At 37.9% G+C, this 19347-nt stretch overlaps 1 protein-coding gene across 6 annotated transcripts in view; it reads left to right on the plus strand.

The window, feature by feature from the left end:
* The window catches only part of UTRN (utrophin), a 340805-nt gene that overhangs the window by 223899 nt on the left and 97559 nt on the right, over positions 1-19347 (plus strand). For all 6 annotated transcript variants that reach the window (XM_063151512.1, XM_063151511.1, XM_063151513.1 and 3 more), the window contains 2 exons: positions 271-443; positions 5816-5972. In XM_063151512.1, the coding sequence (XP_063007582.1) occupies positions 271-443; positions 5816-5972 (330 nt within the window). The remainder of the gene's footprint in view (positions 1-270; positions 444-5815; positions 5973-19347) is intronic.

The following is a 19347-nucleotide window of genomic DNA, read 5'->3' on the forward strand; positions in this document are numbered from 1 at the left end:
CAACATCACAGAACTTGGTGTTTATAAATCTACTTCCTTTTTCACAGCCTTGCATGACTTTCAGACTCCTTTTATCACACTTAAGAAAGCTAGACCTTTTGTAGTGACGTTAATAGGACTGCAGGTTTTCTCCTGTGCATCTTTTATCAGAGACACCCAAGGAAGCTGGAATACGTGCTCTGTCCTACTGTTTAGGAGCACTCATGAGAGTCAGCTCTCCCCTCCTCTACTTACAGAACTATGTTTGAACTTTTCTTGCTGGTATTTCAGGACATCCAAGCTGAGATTGATGCCCACAATGACATCTTTAAAAGCATTGATGGAAACAGACAGAAAATGGTGAAAGCCTTGGGGAACTCTGAGGAAGCTGCTCTGCTCCAGCACCGGCTTGATGACATGAACCAGCGCTGGAACGACCTGAAGGCAAAGTCAGCTAACATCAGGTAAGTAATGAAAACATCAAGGTGTGGTGGGGGACAGGTCCTTTCTTCTTAGAGGTTGACAAATATGACCACAGCATTGAAATGATCCATGTACTCTCTTTCATGAAGGGTCCCTGAGTGGAAATATTAAAACTTGGTGAACTTTTTCACCAGGTAGGCTTAACTACTTGTTTTCTCTTCAGAGCTTCACAGTTGTAGCTTGCTGACTTTGTACCAAAATTTCCAGAAAGTTCATTGAGTCTTTCCTTATTGCAAATCAATGGCAGTGTCAGTGAAATAATTCTGCAAATCTGCCATGACTTTGAGGAGAAATCAGAGGTTTGTTGATCATTTTGTTTTTCCAAAATTTTTGTTTTGAGATTACTAAGTTACTAAACTTGCATCTTAAGTATCTTGATCCATTTAATTGGTTTTAAATTATTAATTCAAATTAATAATTCAGTTGCTGCTATTCAATTGAAACATTTTTTAAAGTACTTATATTAATCAAGGAATGCATTTTACAGTTTTTTGACCCTATCTGTGCCAAGCTCAAGTGTGATAATAGTTAAATCTCAGTGATGCCACTTTTGAAATAGATACTGCCGTGTTCATTATTGAATTAAATTCTACATGAAAATTAATTACACAGAGGATAATTTCTAGAGCTTTTAATTGCAACAACTTGCTTGTTGGTTTGAGAAAACTGCTCCTTTAAAACATTCATATGGATATTCCAAAGGCCAGGAAAATGAGCCAGCCTTGAAATTCAGGCACAAGAGTTTGAATGACTGAAATAGGGGGGAATATTTCATACTTATTTTCATGTAAATTTTATCCCATCACCAACCTTCAGATGGTGAACAGTTAAATGAAACTGTTAAATCAGCTCCTTGAAAGCCCTTGGAGGACTCGAACCCAAAGAACCAAGCAGTTTGGTGTGGGGCCTTGCAGAGACTGGCTCCACCACATGCACAGTTTAATGCAAGAGCTGTTGGACTTGAGATGTTAAAAGCTCTATTCACAAGTTTGTGTGAGAGAGAGACAAAAGCATGCTCTTAAAGTAGTAGCTTATAAATTGTGGAGTCCTAGCAAGAACCATTGGGTTGCTTGACCATTCCTGGGCTTGGTCATAATTTGGGAGAAATGGATGGCCATGAGAAAGGGCCTTCAAACCACTTATCCTGTACAGCTATGAGTTCCAAGGCTGTAGTACGGAAAGACTGATTGTGCTCAGAAATTGGGAATACATTTTCTGAACTCAGACCCATCTTTTCTGTTCTTCATAGTCATGGCATGTGTATACATTGGACAGCATTAATGTTGCTCTCCTGGTACCTGCTGTGCTGCGGAGCCACATGTCACTGGAGATCAAAGTGTAAGATAGGCAAGACAGAGAATACTGGTGCAAATCTAAGAAAAGGATATTATCCTTTCAAATCTCAGTCACTACTGAAAAGAGCATAGTATTTCTGAGTTAATGTATTTGCTCTGCTCTTTGATTGCAGTTCACTTTTCTAACTTGTGCAAGAGTCCTGAAAGCCTTCGTAGGGGAGTAACAAAGCACAGAAGTCTGTTTGCCTTCAGTTTTTGCTTTCTTGGTGTATCTTTTTACAAGGATGAATTGGGAAGCAAAATTATATGGATGACTCTTAGTGAGAACAACATGTAACTTCTAGATGCTAGGACTGAAGAATTAAAAAGCCGATTGTTTCATAAAGGGTTTTAGCTTGGCATAGTGCTTCTAAATTAAAGTTTCTCTAAGCTCTTTAGAATATTTTCAGGTATGCATACATTCCAATTATTCTGATTTTTAATTGCTGAAAATACTGCTCTCCTGAAGAGAGACTGCATGAGTTTTTCTCATCACTTCAGTCCTTAGAGCCGGTGTTGCTAGTCACTGTGCTGAGTTTACTTCTTTGCTACTGTAACTAAAGGGAGTTCCAAACTGGAAAAGCCGTGCTTTTCTGACATATTTTTAAATCCACAGAAGCTGCTTAAAATTGTACTTGGAGTTTCTATGATGCTGCATCTCTCTCCTTGAAATTGTAGACTTAGCTTCTTTCTTTTTCTGTCTTTATCTTATTCCCAGGAAGAAAACAAAGCTGCAGGCTTGTGGGGGTCTGCTTTTTAAAGCTAATGTTTAGGGGAGATTCGTTTCTCCTAGGGCAGGAGGTGTGAGGATGTTAGTGTTTGGGGGAGGGTAGAGATAAAAGCATGGGACAAACGGAAAAGGAGTTTCTCTCTGTTTCTCTATATTTAGACCACCCACCAATCTTTTTTTATTCCGTGTGTTCCCTTGTCACTCAGCAGGAAAAGTGCTACCTCCATAGCAGAATCAAAAGCTGAGGAGGTCTCCAGCTGTGAAGAGAGCCTCTCGGGGTCAACAGAAGGGGAGTTGTGTCAGAGTTGCTGTTTTCTGGATGATTTTATTCAGCATGGGCGGGAGGGGGAGGGAAGGGTTCCTCTCAGTCTGGTCAGCTGGATGGGAGCATCTGTGTTCTTCAGGTTCATCCAGGATTCCCTTAGGAGTGCTTTTGCATACCCAGTGGTTGCTGCTGGTGAATATTTGTGCTCCAACTCATGCCCAGACACAATCATCTATAACTGACCTCTATTTTGATCAAAGCAGATTCTTAAGCCATCACTTGACCTAGTAAATCCCTGAGTTTGCCAATTCACTTGTCACATGAACACAAACACCTGAAGCTTTGTTTGCAGGCTCTTTATCAGTAAGGTACCAACTCCAAAGCAAAGGCCAGTAATCCCGAGAGAGAGAACAGTAAAGCCCAAGAAACATTTCAGAACTTCTGCATAGTTTATCTTCTCTTTCTGATAATGTCTGTATGACAAATATAAATATGATACTAAAACTTTACACTGACTTGCATTTTAAAGCAAATCTTGATTCTCTTGCTCCTGTGCAGCATTTGCTTTGAATGGGATTTACTGAATGTGTTTCTTTGTTCCCCAGGAGAATTGAATGCTTGTGTCTGCTTTTCAGCTGCTGCATCTTACTTTCACTTTCAGTATTGCTTTTGATAAGATTAAAAGGATAGTATTCTGTAAAAATCCAGGCTGATGTGATGAGTTTTTCCCTGTTTATTTTTTCCCTTTTTAATATCTTTCTTTGGGAGGTTAAGTCACTTTGTACTTGGTGAAAAATTTTGAAATCCCTGCTGGTGTAGTCCATTTCCTCTCCACCCCTTACTGCTCTACCTCTGCAGGATTAACTTGCACTGGACTTTGAAACCATGTGCTTGCTAGTGTTATTTTTGGTATTGACATTAATTTGGCATGCACACAAGTACTTAGTGGTAAATTACAATGTGTTTTATCCTGTAATATATGCAATATCATTCCCATTTATATCAGATTAGTTGTTTTACTATGAATATTATTGCATTGTATGTTGCAAAGTGGTGAACCCCCCTAAATTGTCCTTTATCTAGTTACAGGAGGTTTTTCCCTCCTTACAAAGCTCCAATTTATTTTGCACACAAGAATTCCACTAAAGAATTAGAGCAGAATCTTGAAGCCTCAGAGAGTGCCAGTTTTGAGGGGTGAGAGCTGCTTATATATGCTAGAAACAGTAATATGTCATCATGAATAGAGATTTCACTATCAAATGTACAGAAAGCTATAAATCTGAACATTTTAATTGTAGTTGCTACTGGAAATTCTCAAATATATAGATATACTTTTTTTTAGCAAACAGAAGCTGATAGCAACACTGTTAAGTTCAAATGTGGGCTGCCTTGGCTTAGATGAGAGGGCAATATGTCTCCTCTGCCTGATAAGTAAGAAGTACAACTCTTTTCATTTCAAGAAAGAAGGGCCAGTTCTGAGTACCTGAAAAAATATCAGGAGAGTGGAGACAATACATTCCGCTCAGAAGCTGCTGGCCTGCACACCAAGGCCAGCACAACTTGCTTGTGCTTCAGTGCATGGTGGGATGCTGACTCTGCATTTAGGCCTGACCTCCTAGCAGCTTGTTGCTATTCAGTGTTGAGACAAAGGTATCAGTGAGACCAATAAGGGACAATAGAAACTATAACACACAAAATTATAGGCAATAAAATGTCACTTCCAGCAACTACTTTAGTTTCATATTTTTTCCCAAGTAGTTACTTTCCTTCACAGGAGTTGCTTTCCTTCACAGGAGTGAAGAGATTAGGTTCCTCTTCCTAAAGGTACTTGGTTTATCCTTTTCAGAAATATGGATTTTTTTTTCTTTGTATTTCCCTCCTTATATACTCTTACTTGACTTCTTCCTTGATTCATCTATCCTAGTATTGCTGGGAGATCTCAGTGTGGCCAACCTTAAGCTTGGGCTGGATTTAACCTTGTAGCACAGCACATCCAAATGCTGTTGTATCAGCCCCAAACATTCACTCTAATGTCACTTGAAATGATAATACAAGCTAGGTGAAATTTTCTAGGTGTGACTCTCAGAGAATCAGAAAAATAAAGGTAGCCAACAGTGTGCAAAATAGGAAAGGGAATAGAGTTTACTTCATTCATCATTCAGAAGCAGGGAGAAACTTGCAGAACTGGTGTCAGTCTACACTGAGAATCATTCAGCTCTACTCCCCCCTCTGTGTGAAGAAAGAAACTTGTTTTTTGCTGATATAAATTAGACACATGCTGATCTTGAATGATAGCATAACAAAGAATGACTGCAGTAAAAGAGGGGTAGGCAGTCCCTTTTGAAGATTTCTATGCATATTTTTGGCACTGCAGGGAGAAGACGCTGAATCTCAAGGTATTTCTGAAAATTATTATTAAAGAAAAAGATATTGTGGAGTTTGATTTATTTGTCAATAAAAGTGAGGAAAAGATTCACTGTATTGGTAGTCTAACAACTCAACATCGATGAGAGATGATTTATTAATCATATACATATACACATGAACATATCAGTGTGTCACTGACTGATATGTTCAGCAGCACAGGCAATTTGCTATTGATAACTACTGGTAGAACACACTAGATTTTGCTTCTTGAGAGGCAAGGTCCTGGCGTGAAGTTCAGGTTTGCGTTCAGGTTTGCAGTGCTTTAGCTCACAAAATGAGCGTTTGCACAACAGTGGGGGAGTCACTACAAAACACAGGAATTTTTTATGTTGCTTAGACTTGCAATGTTCAAGGTTTTTGATAAGTTACAGCACCAGGGACATATTTGTCTGTGTTCCCCTGTTTCTCCTTTGCTTATTTTGATTTGGTGTGCAAAGTGTTCTGAAATAAGGGTTGTTTTTTTTTTTTTTTTTTAACACAAAGTTGCTTTGTAATTAAGCACTTGAAACATTCTCATCTTAGTGATGCAGTAACTTTGTTTTCCCAAGCTGGTTTTGCCATTCAGGGCTTTAAAGATGCTATTATGCTGTATCACAGGGCTCACTTGGAGGCCAGTGCAGAGAAATGGAACAGATTACTGACATCCCTGGAAGAGTTAATCAAATGGCTGAATGCAAAAGATGAAGAACTGAAAAAACAAATGCCTGTTGGAGGGGATGTTCCAACCTTACAGCAGCAGTATGACCACTGCAAAGTAAGTTGCTTAAGTTTTATGGATATGCTACTGTGAATTATGGAATTAAGCAAATTTTTGTATGGGAGAAATGATGAATGCTTCCTAGTGACTTATTTCTATAAAAAAGTTCTAGCTCTCCACCCATTTTGCTTACCGCCTTGCCTATTAAGGCACAACTAAGATACACTATAAAATTTCATCTAAACCATTTTTGAGGCATATGTTCAGTCTAAACACTTTTTCTTTACTGTTCCTTGATATTTTTGGAATTCTGATAGGTGAAGCTGTTATTTTACTCTAAAAGTTAAGGAAGGCATGCAAAAGTAAGAAGTGACCAAGAGTCATGAAAGCAAAGATGAATGTAAATTCAGTAAAACTATGAACGGTGCCCTTCTATGTGTTATTAAACTCAACAGTGGTAGCAGCCCCCTACCCATGCACATTTACACTGCAAAGATGACTCAAAAATATTTCAGAGAGCTAAAATTTTTTCTGTGTATTGTGCTGTTGTAACTATAGCATGGTTTTCTGGTTTTGCTTGTCTTGTTCTGGTTTGTATGTGACAGACTATTAATTCCTCATAGTTCTCGACAGTAAAACAGTCACTTGCATCTGCATTTCTTCATTCATGTAGCATGTGGAGTCTGTCTTGCCAAGTCTGATCTGTAATCAAATGAAGATGGTTTTGCCATTGGAAAAATTCAATCTAGTGAAGCTGGTTCCATCTCATTTGTTGTTCTGTACAGTGTAAAGAGAGAAAGAGAACAATGCAGCAGTATATAGCTAATTGCATGATAAGTATGTTCCCCTCTGCCAGCTACACTGGTGTCTTTTCTGCTGCAGTGTTTGGTGAGGGCAAAATTTAAGTTTGGAAAAACTTACTAATACAGAAATACTTGGAATACTGTGGGGAAGTACAGTATGAGCAGCACTTTTGCATCTTCACTCCAAAATAGAAGTGCTTAAGGAAATCTGCATATGTTTCTTCTTAATTTAGTCTTTTAAAGTAAATTTATTAGCATAAACTCAGGAACTTTGTTTCTTGAGAGTTCATCTCTTCCTAATCCACTTAAAGCATCAGGCTCTGTTTGTAGGTGCATCTGCTGTGATTCTTTTTATAATGATCAAATGGTGTATTGCTAGTGCCAAAGAGCAATAAAAGGCTGAAACAGAGCCAAAATGATTTTGAAGGAGGTCAGTGGAAGGTGGTAGACCTCTACAGGTTGTTTTCTAAAGGCTTGTTTGTGTCTTGTGTAGATAACAGTGTGTGCACGATAGTAGCAAATAGTACTAGTATGTGCCTCTCATCTGAAGAACGCAAATTGATTTATAAAACTGGGGCTTTATTCTGAAGTGGAAAAGTTTAGTAGTAATGGTGCTGGATGGCTGATTTGGACCACTAGTGAACTGCAGCAGTATGAAGGAGAGAGCACCTCTGGGCTGTTTAATCCTTGCCCTTATGCTTAAAGAGTAACTGATATTTTGTTAGGTGTCAAGGTTAAGACTCTCGTGAGTTTATCCGGTAGCTTTTGGAGATTATTCTTTCATTTTTCAAAAAGGCAATTTTCTTGCAATGTCACAGTGAGTATTGGATATAGTTGCCTGAGTCAAGTGTTTAATATGAGCTGCATTAATGGTCTGCAACAGCATGAAGTTAAAGCCATCCTGAGTATCACTTTATTTTTTATATACCTATGCCAGCAAAAGCACTGTATACACTTGCAGGTATTTCTTAGATGATATTTGGATGACTATTTCCAAACAGTTATTTTGTTTGGGGAATCAGGAAATTCCCATATATCCTGTAATGATACTGTGTATACCAAATACCAATTATTAGCAGACAGCATTTCACATTCTGTTGAAGTGTTGCTTATTAGCTACTGCCAGAGGAGGGGAGCTGAACCACAGCTGTCTATTGGTTTGATTCTCATGGCAATGCTTCACTGCTGTTTCTTAGCAGGAGCTGTTCTTTCCTTGCTGAAGCTGCAGTTTACTAATAATAAACTTGATCAAGTTGAAAAGTTGTGGTTTTTTTCAAAAAGAAAGTGAAAAATGAAGGGGTGAAAAAAAAACCCAACCAAAAGCTGACAAAATAAAACCCCAAAGTCTCTAGAAGTCCTTCTGCTTCCTCAGCAAAGTTAAGTGATTGATTGATTGATGTAGTTAGGATGCTGGATAAAGTGTCCAGGAGGACACTTGGCTGAGGAGCACAAGTTTTATTCCTGTAATAATTTTTTCTTTTCAAAAGATTATGCCAAAACTGCCCTTTCAGTGGATTTTTTGTCAGTTGCTCTGTGTCTTGTAGTGTGGGTATTGCTGGCTGGTGTCATTTGCTGTTAAGGTGTTCATTTGGAATTTCCTGTTAAGCTGGGAGTTTTCAATGTTTAAGGTGTAACTGTGTCAGATGAATATTGCAGAGATATGATTTGATTTCCCTAGCTCTGAAGGATACTCCCTTGATTCCACTTCTCATCACCAGCTGTCCTGGTACTTTTTAAAATGTTTCTTTGCCCATGCTTCCTCAAGCATTAAACCTCCTGAACATTTCATTTTTAAGATTTACCTTTGATCAAAGGGGTTTTTTTATGATCCCTTGTTGAGTTTCTGCAGCAGCACATCAGCTAACCTTGAAACGGTTCTCCCAGGTCTGTTTGTGTGCCTCTGTTCTTCTCTTTCCTTTAGTTTCATACCTAAATGTAGATTTGAAGTTGTCTTGATGCAAATTGAGCAGTTCAATACCTCATTTTGTCTCCACTACTCTGTGACCCATTTCCTCCGTTTTTCAATTTGCTTGCCTGATCTTGTCCTTGCTGGCACTTCAAAATCTAACTGGTAAAATAGTGGCTCAGCTCTGTAAGATGTGCCCTCATGATAGTCCCATCTCCTTTGCTTTATTTTTCTGAGTTCTGTTATATTAGCATTACTTTTTGCCTCTAGTTACTCAATAATTGTTGTTTTTATTAACCTACTTTTTTCCCCTTCAGGTACAGGGAATGAATTCTTTGCTTCAACTTAATGGCACTAATTCTATAGACCTCTGTTAGTATCTCCCTCCCTCAGTGCTTGGCTTCAGCAGTGCTAGATAGATAAGTGCAGTATTATGTGACAGTTTCGGTTGGCTCACATTGTTTGGGTGCTACTGAGGTCTGTTTGGACAGGAGGAAAGAAATGGTTTGCTGTTTGATTTTTAAACTTGTTTTTGTTTTAGATATCTCTCATTCTCCTGTGTTTTAAAAGCAAACATTGCACAGAATACTGTTAATAGGTTGAATTAGGGCTACAGATTTAGCCTATATTTCCCAGCTTAACAGAAATCTTTCAGGATGTGGCAAATATTTATAATTTTTTGACTGTTTTTGTATGTTGTTCAGCCAAACTTCCATCAGCTGGAAGTTTATCACATACTAAATGCTGAGTCTATCAATAAGCACATCCAGTCTGGGTGTTGAGTGTTGCTCTGTGTGTTGCAGGGGCAGGGCAAAAGGAAATTTAAACAATGGTGCATGAATTTCCTATTTTGATTATTCGCAAAAGTTCTTCGTCTTTAGAAGAGGGGTTGTGGAACAAGAAATCCTAAGAATACTGGAAGATTTGGGATGCTGAGAAGTTTAAAAGTACTTGAGCTGAAAAGTTGTTCATATGGAATGTACTTACAGCTGAGTCTATATTCACACTCCACAAGTGTGGGACACAGGGAACGGTTTATAGGGAAAAGAAACCAAAGGCACTTACCCTTTCAGAGTTTATTGCCTTTCCCCCCCCCCCAAATTTTACTTTCTCACTGTTGCTAGCTCTTAGCAGCAGTTCATGTTTCCCTTTCATTCTGTTCTTTACCAGTCTTCCATGTAAATATGTATTTAGGGTTTTAATGTGTGTGATGCAAATTTTGGTCAGCTGCATAGACCAAGAACAAAACCCCACACCAGCTCATCAAAACTGAAAAACCAGAATCACCATCCCAAGCCTGTTCTTCCCAGACTCTATCTCTCAAAAATCCACTCCTACTTGCATATTATAGTATGCCAGAAAAGAAAATCTGCAACATTACCATGAAAAATTAGTGGAATTGCTGTTTTTGTGCTTGTGCAAGTACCTAGGGTCACGTGTGTGTACAAGAGGAGGCAGCACAGATACTGACACCTTGTTCTTTGGAGATGCACTGGGACCTTTATGTATCTCATTTTTCTACTGATAGAGTTTCTGCCTGTAGCTTTTTGAAAGTATGCTTTTGCTAAAATACAAAGAGTCCCTAAAAGCTATAAATCAGTGTGGTTTAGATTCCAGAGAGAGAACCAAGACATTTCAAATTGAGCAGAAATGGGTACCCTCTTGCATAAATCCTGTTGGCATGTGTCTGCATAAATGAACAAATGTCTAGCTAATGCTAAATAATACATGCATCTTGGATCAAAGAGATGCTTCACTTAGCTTCATTTGAGATCAGAATGAATTGGCAAAGGACCTGTGAATGTTTGATTGATAATTTTATATCTATGGATAGGTCATTAATATTTTAGATACTCTTCAAACTTTTTGGGTTGCTGTCTCTGTATTTCATGTTTCAGACTTGTTTTGTTAAAGTAATCAAATAATGAAAGTTGTAGTATTTCAGTTTGTTTTACTCAGCTGTTTTCACTTAATCAAAGGTGTTAGCATAGCCAACTGGAAACTACTTTCTATGTGTTGTTATCCCTTCAGGGTGCCTGTAATTCTGTTATTCTCTTAAACAGTGGGAAAACTCTGTGAGGAAAAAATCTATTTCTAGCCTTGAGCTTTTCTTCGCTTTTTCAGTTTGCCCCTGACTTTGGGCAACAGGCTTCTTCTTAAATTACTTCCTGCTTAGTTATTCTAGATTTGTTTTTCTGGTATATTTTCTGTATTAAAATCTGCTTCCATGTTGGGAATTACTAAATCTAAGAATGAAAACAGAAGCATTAAAGTATTGGTGCTGCTTTAGGCTATACTCTTAATATACTCTTAAGTATAGAAAAAGCTTTATTAATTGTTACTCATTTCATCACATAAGACACAAAGTACACAAAATCTCTGCTGCTTAGAGGTGGTCAGCTAAATTGGTTGGTCAGTTAATGGGTGGTTGCTAAAACATTAATTTTGACTACAGTGTGAGCTATGAAAGGAGAATTAAGTGGTCCATGGTTGGAAGTGGAAAAGCAATACAGCCTCTTGCTTAGAGGAAGAGCTGCAACTTGGTGTGATGGAGAAGGATGTGATGGAAGCAGGAGCTTGAGCAAGATGTACCACGCTGCTCTGAAGCAGCTCTTTAAAGTCAGGATGTGCTTTCAAAAACTGCATGCTCTAGCAAGAAGAAGAATAGCCTTCCCAATAGTCTATCAGCATTACCGAGGGGTATGAGAACTCCTTAAGTAAACTCTTGAAAAACTTAAGAGTTTTTTAAGAACTCTTGAAATTTTGCATATTTGAGAGTCCTGAATGTTGATTATTGGTGAAAAAAATCTATTGTGCTACACTGAAAGTATGTACAGTACAAAGACAGTACAACTCATTAATCTTTAACTGAGACTTTTCTTTGTGGTGTGTTTAGGATGAAAAAGTGGAAATTGTGGGTGGGAATATTTTGTTACAGGAGAGGAAGAGTGTAGTTAATGTTTGAAGTTAAATGAGGATTCTCAAGTGGACAGACTTATATCCATTGCTCACTAAGGATTTTTTAAAACTGATTTGTGCATTACATGACTGATTCAGGTGTGTGTCACTGCTCTCCTGGGCTTTTTCTCCAGAAGAAAGATATACAAACAAAAGCATGGGACAAAGAATGAAGTGTTAAATTAGGATGCCAGTGCAGTGTATTTTTAACTTTGACAAAAAATAGTTTCTCCTGGCTGTATTTCATCTTGTTCCCAGAAGTGTGGTTGTCTTGCGATAAGTCAGGAAAGTTGCAACAGATCAGTACTTAAAATAATAAATAACCTGGATAATAAAAGAACAAATTATTCTGTCACTAATGCAGAGTAAAGCAGGTTATCTTACTGTGGAAAGAAACAATTCATAGACACTTTTCCAGTACAATAAGTGAAACATTTCTGTGGTGTTGCCTTTTTCATAATATCATTTTTATGTACATAGCTCGTGCTGCTCTTTCCTGAGGAATCATTGTCTCATTTGTTTTAATCAAAGACTCCCACATAAATTTTTAGGACCTCACTGGGTCTTTTTCAAACCACTGAATAAAGGAAGATTTGTAGATATCCTCAAATACCTAAGAGGTCATTCTGACATTGCTGTGGAGGAGAATGCTTGTGTCATAAATTAGGCTTACATTGCAGAAACAACCCAGCAATCAGCCTTTCTCTTTGTCCTTAAAAGACTGCCTGTTTCTGTGGTATCTTTTTATTTCACCTCACAAAAGACCACTCTAGCTCCATCACTGTTAGGAGTAGCCCATCTACAACTAATGACATCTTGTAACATCTTGATGCACTGGAATGTAGCAGACATCTGTTTCTCTCCTGTGTCTTGTGGCTGGCTGTGGCCTGACCTTCAGGGGTGAGCCATGAGCACAGCCAGGAAAGGTGATGGAGCACAGGCACATTGGTGACTGATTTTTAATCTCCACCCATAAGACAGGCACTCTATTCTCTTAGCTACATGTGTTGTTCATCTTGCTGTGTTCTTCTGACTCTGCTATATCCCTCAGGAACTAAAGTGACTGCTATTCATACTTAGGATGAAGTTGCACCAATGCAATATTTGACACTGTAATACAACTGTGGCATTTTTTTGTCATTTCTGAGGATGCTCAGTATTTTGTTGGCTGTTTTTTGATAAGTGGCATATTAAACAAATTATTTCTGGGACCTGGCAATGAAACTCCAAAGACCTTTTCTCCTAAGCTGTAACTGCTCAGAAAAAGGCTCATGGATTTAAATTTGTGTATGTTTTTTCCTAAGAACAGTTGGTATTTCAATTGCATTTAAAAATGCTGGGTGCCTCCTGAAACCCAGGGATGATGTGTCACCAGATGAGCTGCCTCACTGGATCCCAGAGATGGGATGGTATAAGGAAATGAGACAGGACATTTGTCTGAATGCAAATATTGTTTTTTGCTGAGGCCTGTTTTTCCAAAGGCAGAGAGCCAGGAAAAAACACTGGCACAGTCACAGTGAATCTGTTTTTTCAACTGGAGAGTGCTGCTAGAGGGCCACAATAATACAGGGTCCACTGCCATATTTTTTTCAGGTGCTTTCGTAGCCTGTATTGGAGATGAAAACTGTTTGTCCTGCTCATACCTTACTCATTTTGACACCAATTTGAGGTTCTTTCTGTATAGTCAATAAAACCAGCTCAGCTTTCCTTGATTTCTCTGGGGTCTGTTTTGGACCACTAAGAAGAAACTCTATTTACCAAGGCTGTTCACTTGTTGTTCAAGGGGTGGAGTGGAGCTTGTAGAGATTAATGCAAATCTTAAGAACCTTTTTATATAACTTTCACTTTTCCATGTGAAATCTGTGCAAGCACTAGAGAGATTTATTTTCTTTCTTCTTGTGTTCTTCGTGGGCAGAGTCCCCTATGCATCACTGTTTTGGAGAAACTGAACAGATACATTAGTTTATGATGCACTTCTTAAATATACAGTAAGAGAGAGGCAGTTACCACTTTTAAATCCTCCTGAAACTTACTGCATTTGCAGACAGGGACTGGTGAAGAAACTTTATTTTCTGTTAAGGGCATCTTAATCTAGATCCTGCTTCTTGCTGCTGGAGGCTCTTTAGGGAAGAAGAATATTTATTCCAGTTAACTCCTGAACTCAAGGATCCTCAATCCCTTGTTATTACTGTCAGTAATTCACCCTAGGAAGATCAGCAATAAATTGGAAAAATTGTGTTTCCATGGCAGCCACCCACTCCTATTTTCATGCAGATTCTAGAGACTGAAGCTACGTTTCAAAATAGGGGAGGGGATGGGCTTCTGCTTTTTCTTACACTTTTCTGTTAGTTTTCCCATTTCGGTTTTGTTGCACTTTTAGAATGCAAGGGTAGGTATTGGTTTAATAGGCAAGGTAATGTCACAGGAGGTATTTTGTTCTGGTTTGTTTTCTTTCCAAGAACTCTTAACCATAGCTAATAGTTGTTCCTAGACAGTTACCACACATCTGTATCTTCTGACCTGGGTTTCAGTGAATTTCTCTCCTCCAGGGTGGTTAGTCTGTGGGGCTGGGAAATACCTAGGAGTGTTACTAGAAGCGGTTTTCTTCTCTGAAGTTTTGGTCTTTCAGTGTGGATGCCAAAGGGTGCTAAACCAAAAATGATGCTTAAAGATTTGAATCTTTCTTTTTAGGGAAGCTGCTGGAGGTTGTGTTTTTGCTAGCATGTGTTTCCTTCAAAGTGAATTCAGTGCTGTGCTTCAGAAAGGTGTTACATTGGGTCTAGAGTTCCCACTCCCACACTTTGAGCTGCTAGACGTCCTTACTACTTACAGACTCATCCAGAGTTAGTTGTTTTGGGAGAAAGATGGAGGTTTTTTCTTTTAATGAGATTTGGAACCTGAATGGCGCCTTTTTGGAATCTCATCTTGTGAGGCTGGTAACATGATTCCTTTCCTTGTGCCATTTAAAGTATCGTCAGTAGTTCTCCACATCAGAAGACTTGGGGTACCCTGAGCTTCAGTATTAAGGTACAATTCCTCCATGTAGTGCTGTGCCTGGTAGGTCTGCAGTGTCTGTAGTCATTTCTTAGAGTTACTGGGATTACTTTGTTTTAGTCAGTAGATTACAGAATTTTATAAGCATGGTGTAATTAAGATAGAAAATATTTTCTTGACAAAGTGGCTGTTGATTGTGTGGGTTGCATTCCTTTTGGTTTATGTCTTGGCTTTGGGGTGGCTCTTTAGGCACCTCTTTCTGGAAGGAATGGTGTGTTGTCCTCACACTTTTACTACTAATGAGTTATTTTACGTGCTTAGTTGGTCATCATGTAATTTATTCCCCTATAATGTGTGAGGGCACTTTAAAAGCATCCTGTACAAAACCTAAGTTTTCTCAAAGGTCCTTTCTATCTTGTTGCTTAATGACAATGGAACATTATGTCAGTGCTAGTAGTGAAGCTACTGTGTCCTAAAGTGGTTTCAAGCACTATATATTAACTGGATGTCAAACTTGGTAGCCTGCTCTGCTAAATAGACAATACAAATGCAGCAACTTCTGTGACATGAACAGCCTTTTCTGATTCTGCAGTGAATGAAGATCAGCATTAACTCTAGTTTTTGATAGTCTGAGATGCTATGCTATTACTGATACATGACTGTGCTGTTAGGTGGCTGCTGTTGGTTATTCCTGTGATGCCTCAGGTTTTAGCTTTTATATTTTTCAGATTCTGTACTGCTTTAGTGTGTAGTTCTGAGCTTCATATTAAGGGATGGTAAGCTCTCTTCACAGAGATGGTAAGCTCTCTTCTCTAGCTGGGACCAAGGGTAACTGATCCAAATTTCATGCCCAAGAGCATAAACAATGTGGACTGAAGAGAGAAAAACAAGAAGGATGGGACTTCATCAGCTAAAGCTATAACTGGACAATTAACTCCAATATGCTAATGGCCCAGAACTTATAAAAGTGAGAACCCTCATGATCGGTCATCCATTTTGTGACCATTTTGGGTTCATCTTGGGTGTAGCACTGGCTGAGCTCTTGTACTGCCCAAGGTGTATCCTTTGAGGCCTTCTAATAAATACCTACTTTATCCTTTAACTCAGTTTAGCCTCTGTTCCAGGTCAGCCTTCACAAGGCATCACCTATATCCTGTTTCTCTGCAGGACAGATTTTGAGGAGGTGTGGGAAGCTGAATAGTTCTTCTGAGTTTCTGGCCACTGGGGGCTGTTCCTTAAATGAACAGGCATAGCCTGTAGTGAGAGAAAACATTTCAAAGATGTTCTCAAAGAACTTAATACTTGCTGCTAATGGTAATTCATGTATTTTATGATAAGATTTTAATCTTTTAAACCTTTCTTGTTAAATGAATGTGTAAATCTAGAGAAAAAAAATCTCTATGCCAATGTTTGATGGTATAACACAATATGCCAATGATATTTCACAGTCATGATATTAATACAATGATATTTCATAGTGTTGTTGCCAGCAATTTTGTGTTTGCAAGCAATATTTAGAAGCTTAAGAGAGAGTAAACCAAAGCCATTAATCATTAAAATGTTCTGATACATTTATTTTCCCTTTTGTTTGAAGTCAGACTGAATTTTGTGCATTCTGTCTATGTTACTAAGGAATTTTTAGTCTAAAAGTCCTAATATTGGCAACAGAATAGATCTTTAAAAAACCTGCAGACTTCCTCTCCCTTGAAACAGCTGGTTTGCAACTTCCATGCTTGAACAATTTTTAAAATATAAAGTAAAATATTGTGATTAATGAAAGGGCTATGCTGATCATTTTATAAACAGTCATTAAAAAATGCATATTTTATAACTGTGTGATTTACTTGGGTCTAAATTAAAATTTTCAGTACCAACAGAGGCTTGAATGATTGAATCCAATCATTACTTTTATTAGTATATTTTTCATTAAGTCAGTATAACAGGTCAGCAAGAATTTAATATTAGCAGTAATAGAAGAGAGAATAGTAAATGAGATAGTTTTAAAGAAATTACTGGAACAAATACAAATCATTTTTCTGTTATATATTACTGCATGTCATTTAAAATTTCTTTTCACCTTGTTCTAGTTTTTATACAGTCTGTATTTATTTACCTTGGAATCAATCTGATATGAAGTCGTTCTTGTTTCTTTCTATTTTTAAAATAACAGCTATTTGTACGCTTTCTCTTTTTTGGTTCCATCTTCTTTTGGAGTGATGGATGTGCCTCAGAAGAGAGATGCTAGGATTTTGTGTAAGCATTCACTACCTTGAAGGGATAAGGTTCAAGCCAGGGAAGAAACCCTCCAACAGAACAAAATGCTGACAACGTAACATTTTGATGCCCTGAAAGGAGAGGGAAGACTAATTGTGAAAATATTTTTATCATCAAATAAATGCAAGGGAGGGGGAGGGTGTGATTTTTAGGTAAATTTCAGTGGTATCTGCTAATTTTATCCTGTGCATGTGATTTTTCAATCTCAAGTGTTGTTGCAGAGAGATACTGAGCAGTACTTGATGCTGACATCAGTGCGGTGGTCAGCGCCTCCCCTCACATCCCTGGGCAGGGAGGCTTTCAGGAGCCTCAGTCTTTGATACTGAAACAATTCCCCAGGCTTAGACTGAAACACAGACTGCTACAAAGCAGCCACGCTTGGTTGAAATTACTCCTTTTCAATAGGTCAACCTCATTTGAGATGATTTTCTGATGATCTAGTATTCTTCTGTATGATCATGCACATAATGCCTTCTGACATTTCTGGCTGCTACAAGTTTCTTAGTCCAGTGAGCATGGGTGCTTGGCTGCAGTTTCTCAAACCCTTTTTTCAACTGTGTCTTCCTACTTATGCTGTGCATGGTGCTGGTGCAGCAGCTCTAGAAGAGAAGGAAGAAGTTAGTATCTTAATGCTAGATCTGTGAAGGAGTGGCTAGTGGTAAGCACAGCACAGTATATGAAACAAACAAACAAAATCCCATCGGTGTTGTAAAAACAAAGGTACTTTTATTGCTAGAGAGAAAACTAAACAGACACAGGTCAGATGTGAATCACATTATTAATGCTGTTCTGGAAAAACAGCTTGGGTACCGAGATTATATGTGTGGCCTAAAAAATCTCAACATACTGCAAGTAAGCATACTTACTGCATTTTGTTTATACTTGCAGAAAAATGTGAAGAGATTTCTAAGAAAGCAATGACTTCAGAGTTAAAAGCACTAAAGCTAATGCACCCTATTGCTAAATACAATATAAATCAACTAAATACAAGAAATAAGTGAAATTCCTTTACTTTCTAAAAAATCTATATGGTGTACTCTTTTCACTGAGGTTTCTGGGGAAAGAGAGCAGTATATAGATATCTTGCTGCATTTGCATTACCTTTATTTAAATGGCTTTAAATTGAGAATTTAAATTTCTGGGAAATTGTTGCAGATGTGTTGAAGTATTCTTTGGCATTCATTCACTAAAACCAATTCTAGTTTTTGGTTTTGAGACATTCCCTGTGTTCTCTGTGTTATTGTTTATACCTTCAGCATTTTACTTATTGCTTTTACTTTTCTCCGTATCTTTACTAGGTAACTTTGCCATGGCATAGAGCGTGTTTCTAAGTATTGAGGACTAAAAATAACAATTGGATTATATGGCTGTTTTGTTTTGTATTTAATGAGAAATTGTTTGTGGTTTCAAATTCTGTTTCTAAAGAAAAAGAAATCCTGTTTAATACATGCTGGTTCTACTATACATAAAATATTACAATTCTTTGCCTGGAGAGCTACAAATAAAAAAGCTTGTCATATGGAGAAACAAAGCAGAGAAAGGAAATGAAGTGAGAGAATATGAGTAATAAGTCTGTCTTCTGATCTCTCTGATGTGTCCACCCTATATTGGAAAGTATTTGTGGAGCTGAGTTAAATAGCCCTGCTTCACAGAAGTATTCTTTTAAGTCCTGGTATCTTTCTCTAATTGACTCCTAATCACTGTCAGTTATATTAAATGACTTTTTTCACATCAGCAGAATGCCGCTTTGTAGTCATCCAAAAAAAATGGCTTATGACAAATTTTGCAATAAGTTTCAGTAGGCCTTTTTTCTTTTTTTCCAGGTTAACAGTCATTCTTACAGAATTAATTTTAATCAAGGAATATGGTTTTTGTGAACAGATATGAAAAGAACTTACCATGGGTAAAAATAAGGCAAAGTTTTGTCCTTACTGTCCATGGATATTTTGCAGAACTTTGCCTGGATTATTTTAATTTCAATCTTTTTCTACTGAGTAAAACCTCTAGGCGTAATGTTAAAATCAAATAGCAAACTCCGTTGGAAAGGAGGAGGACACAACCCTGTAACTGGGTGATGGAATATTTTTTGAAAACACTGACAATTTTCAAGTGTGTTTGCTCAGTGTTTTGTAGTAATATACATACAGTGAATGCACAGCAGTATTTTAATTCTAATTTCTTATTGGTGAAATTGTCTGAAAGCAGCCTTTTGTTTTGATTTCTTTTACTTATCAAGTAGTTGAATTTTCAGGTCCATCTGGATTTCCTGTTGCTTTTGAGATGTTGTTAGATCATCTATGCAAAGACTGATCAAGGCTGTTGTGTTGGGCAAGTTCAGTTTGCAGAGGCATAAATAGAACTAATAAAGCAACACACACTATGGCATGTTGGGACAAGTTTGGGTGCCCCCATGTTTGACAAGGAGCTTAAACTCCCAGCAGAAATCTATTTATGTTTTTATTTATTAATTTATGTTCTGTGTGGCTCATGATGAGGG

The sequence above is a fragment of the Melospiza melodia genome, chromosome 3 (genome assembly GCF_035770615.1).
Source record: "Melospiza melodia melodia isolate bMelMel2 chromosome 3, bMelMel2.pri, whole genome shotgun sequence".
In the NCBI taxonomy this organism is placed as follows: domain Eukaryota; kingdom Metazoa; phylum Chordata; class Aves; order Passeriformes; family Passerellidae; genus Melospiza; species Melospiza melodia.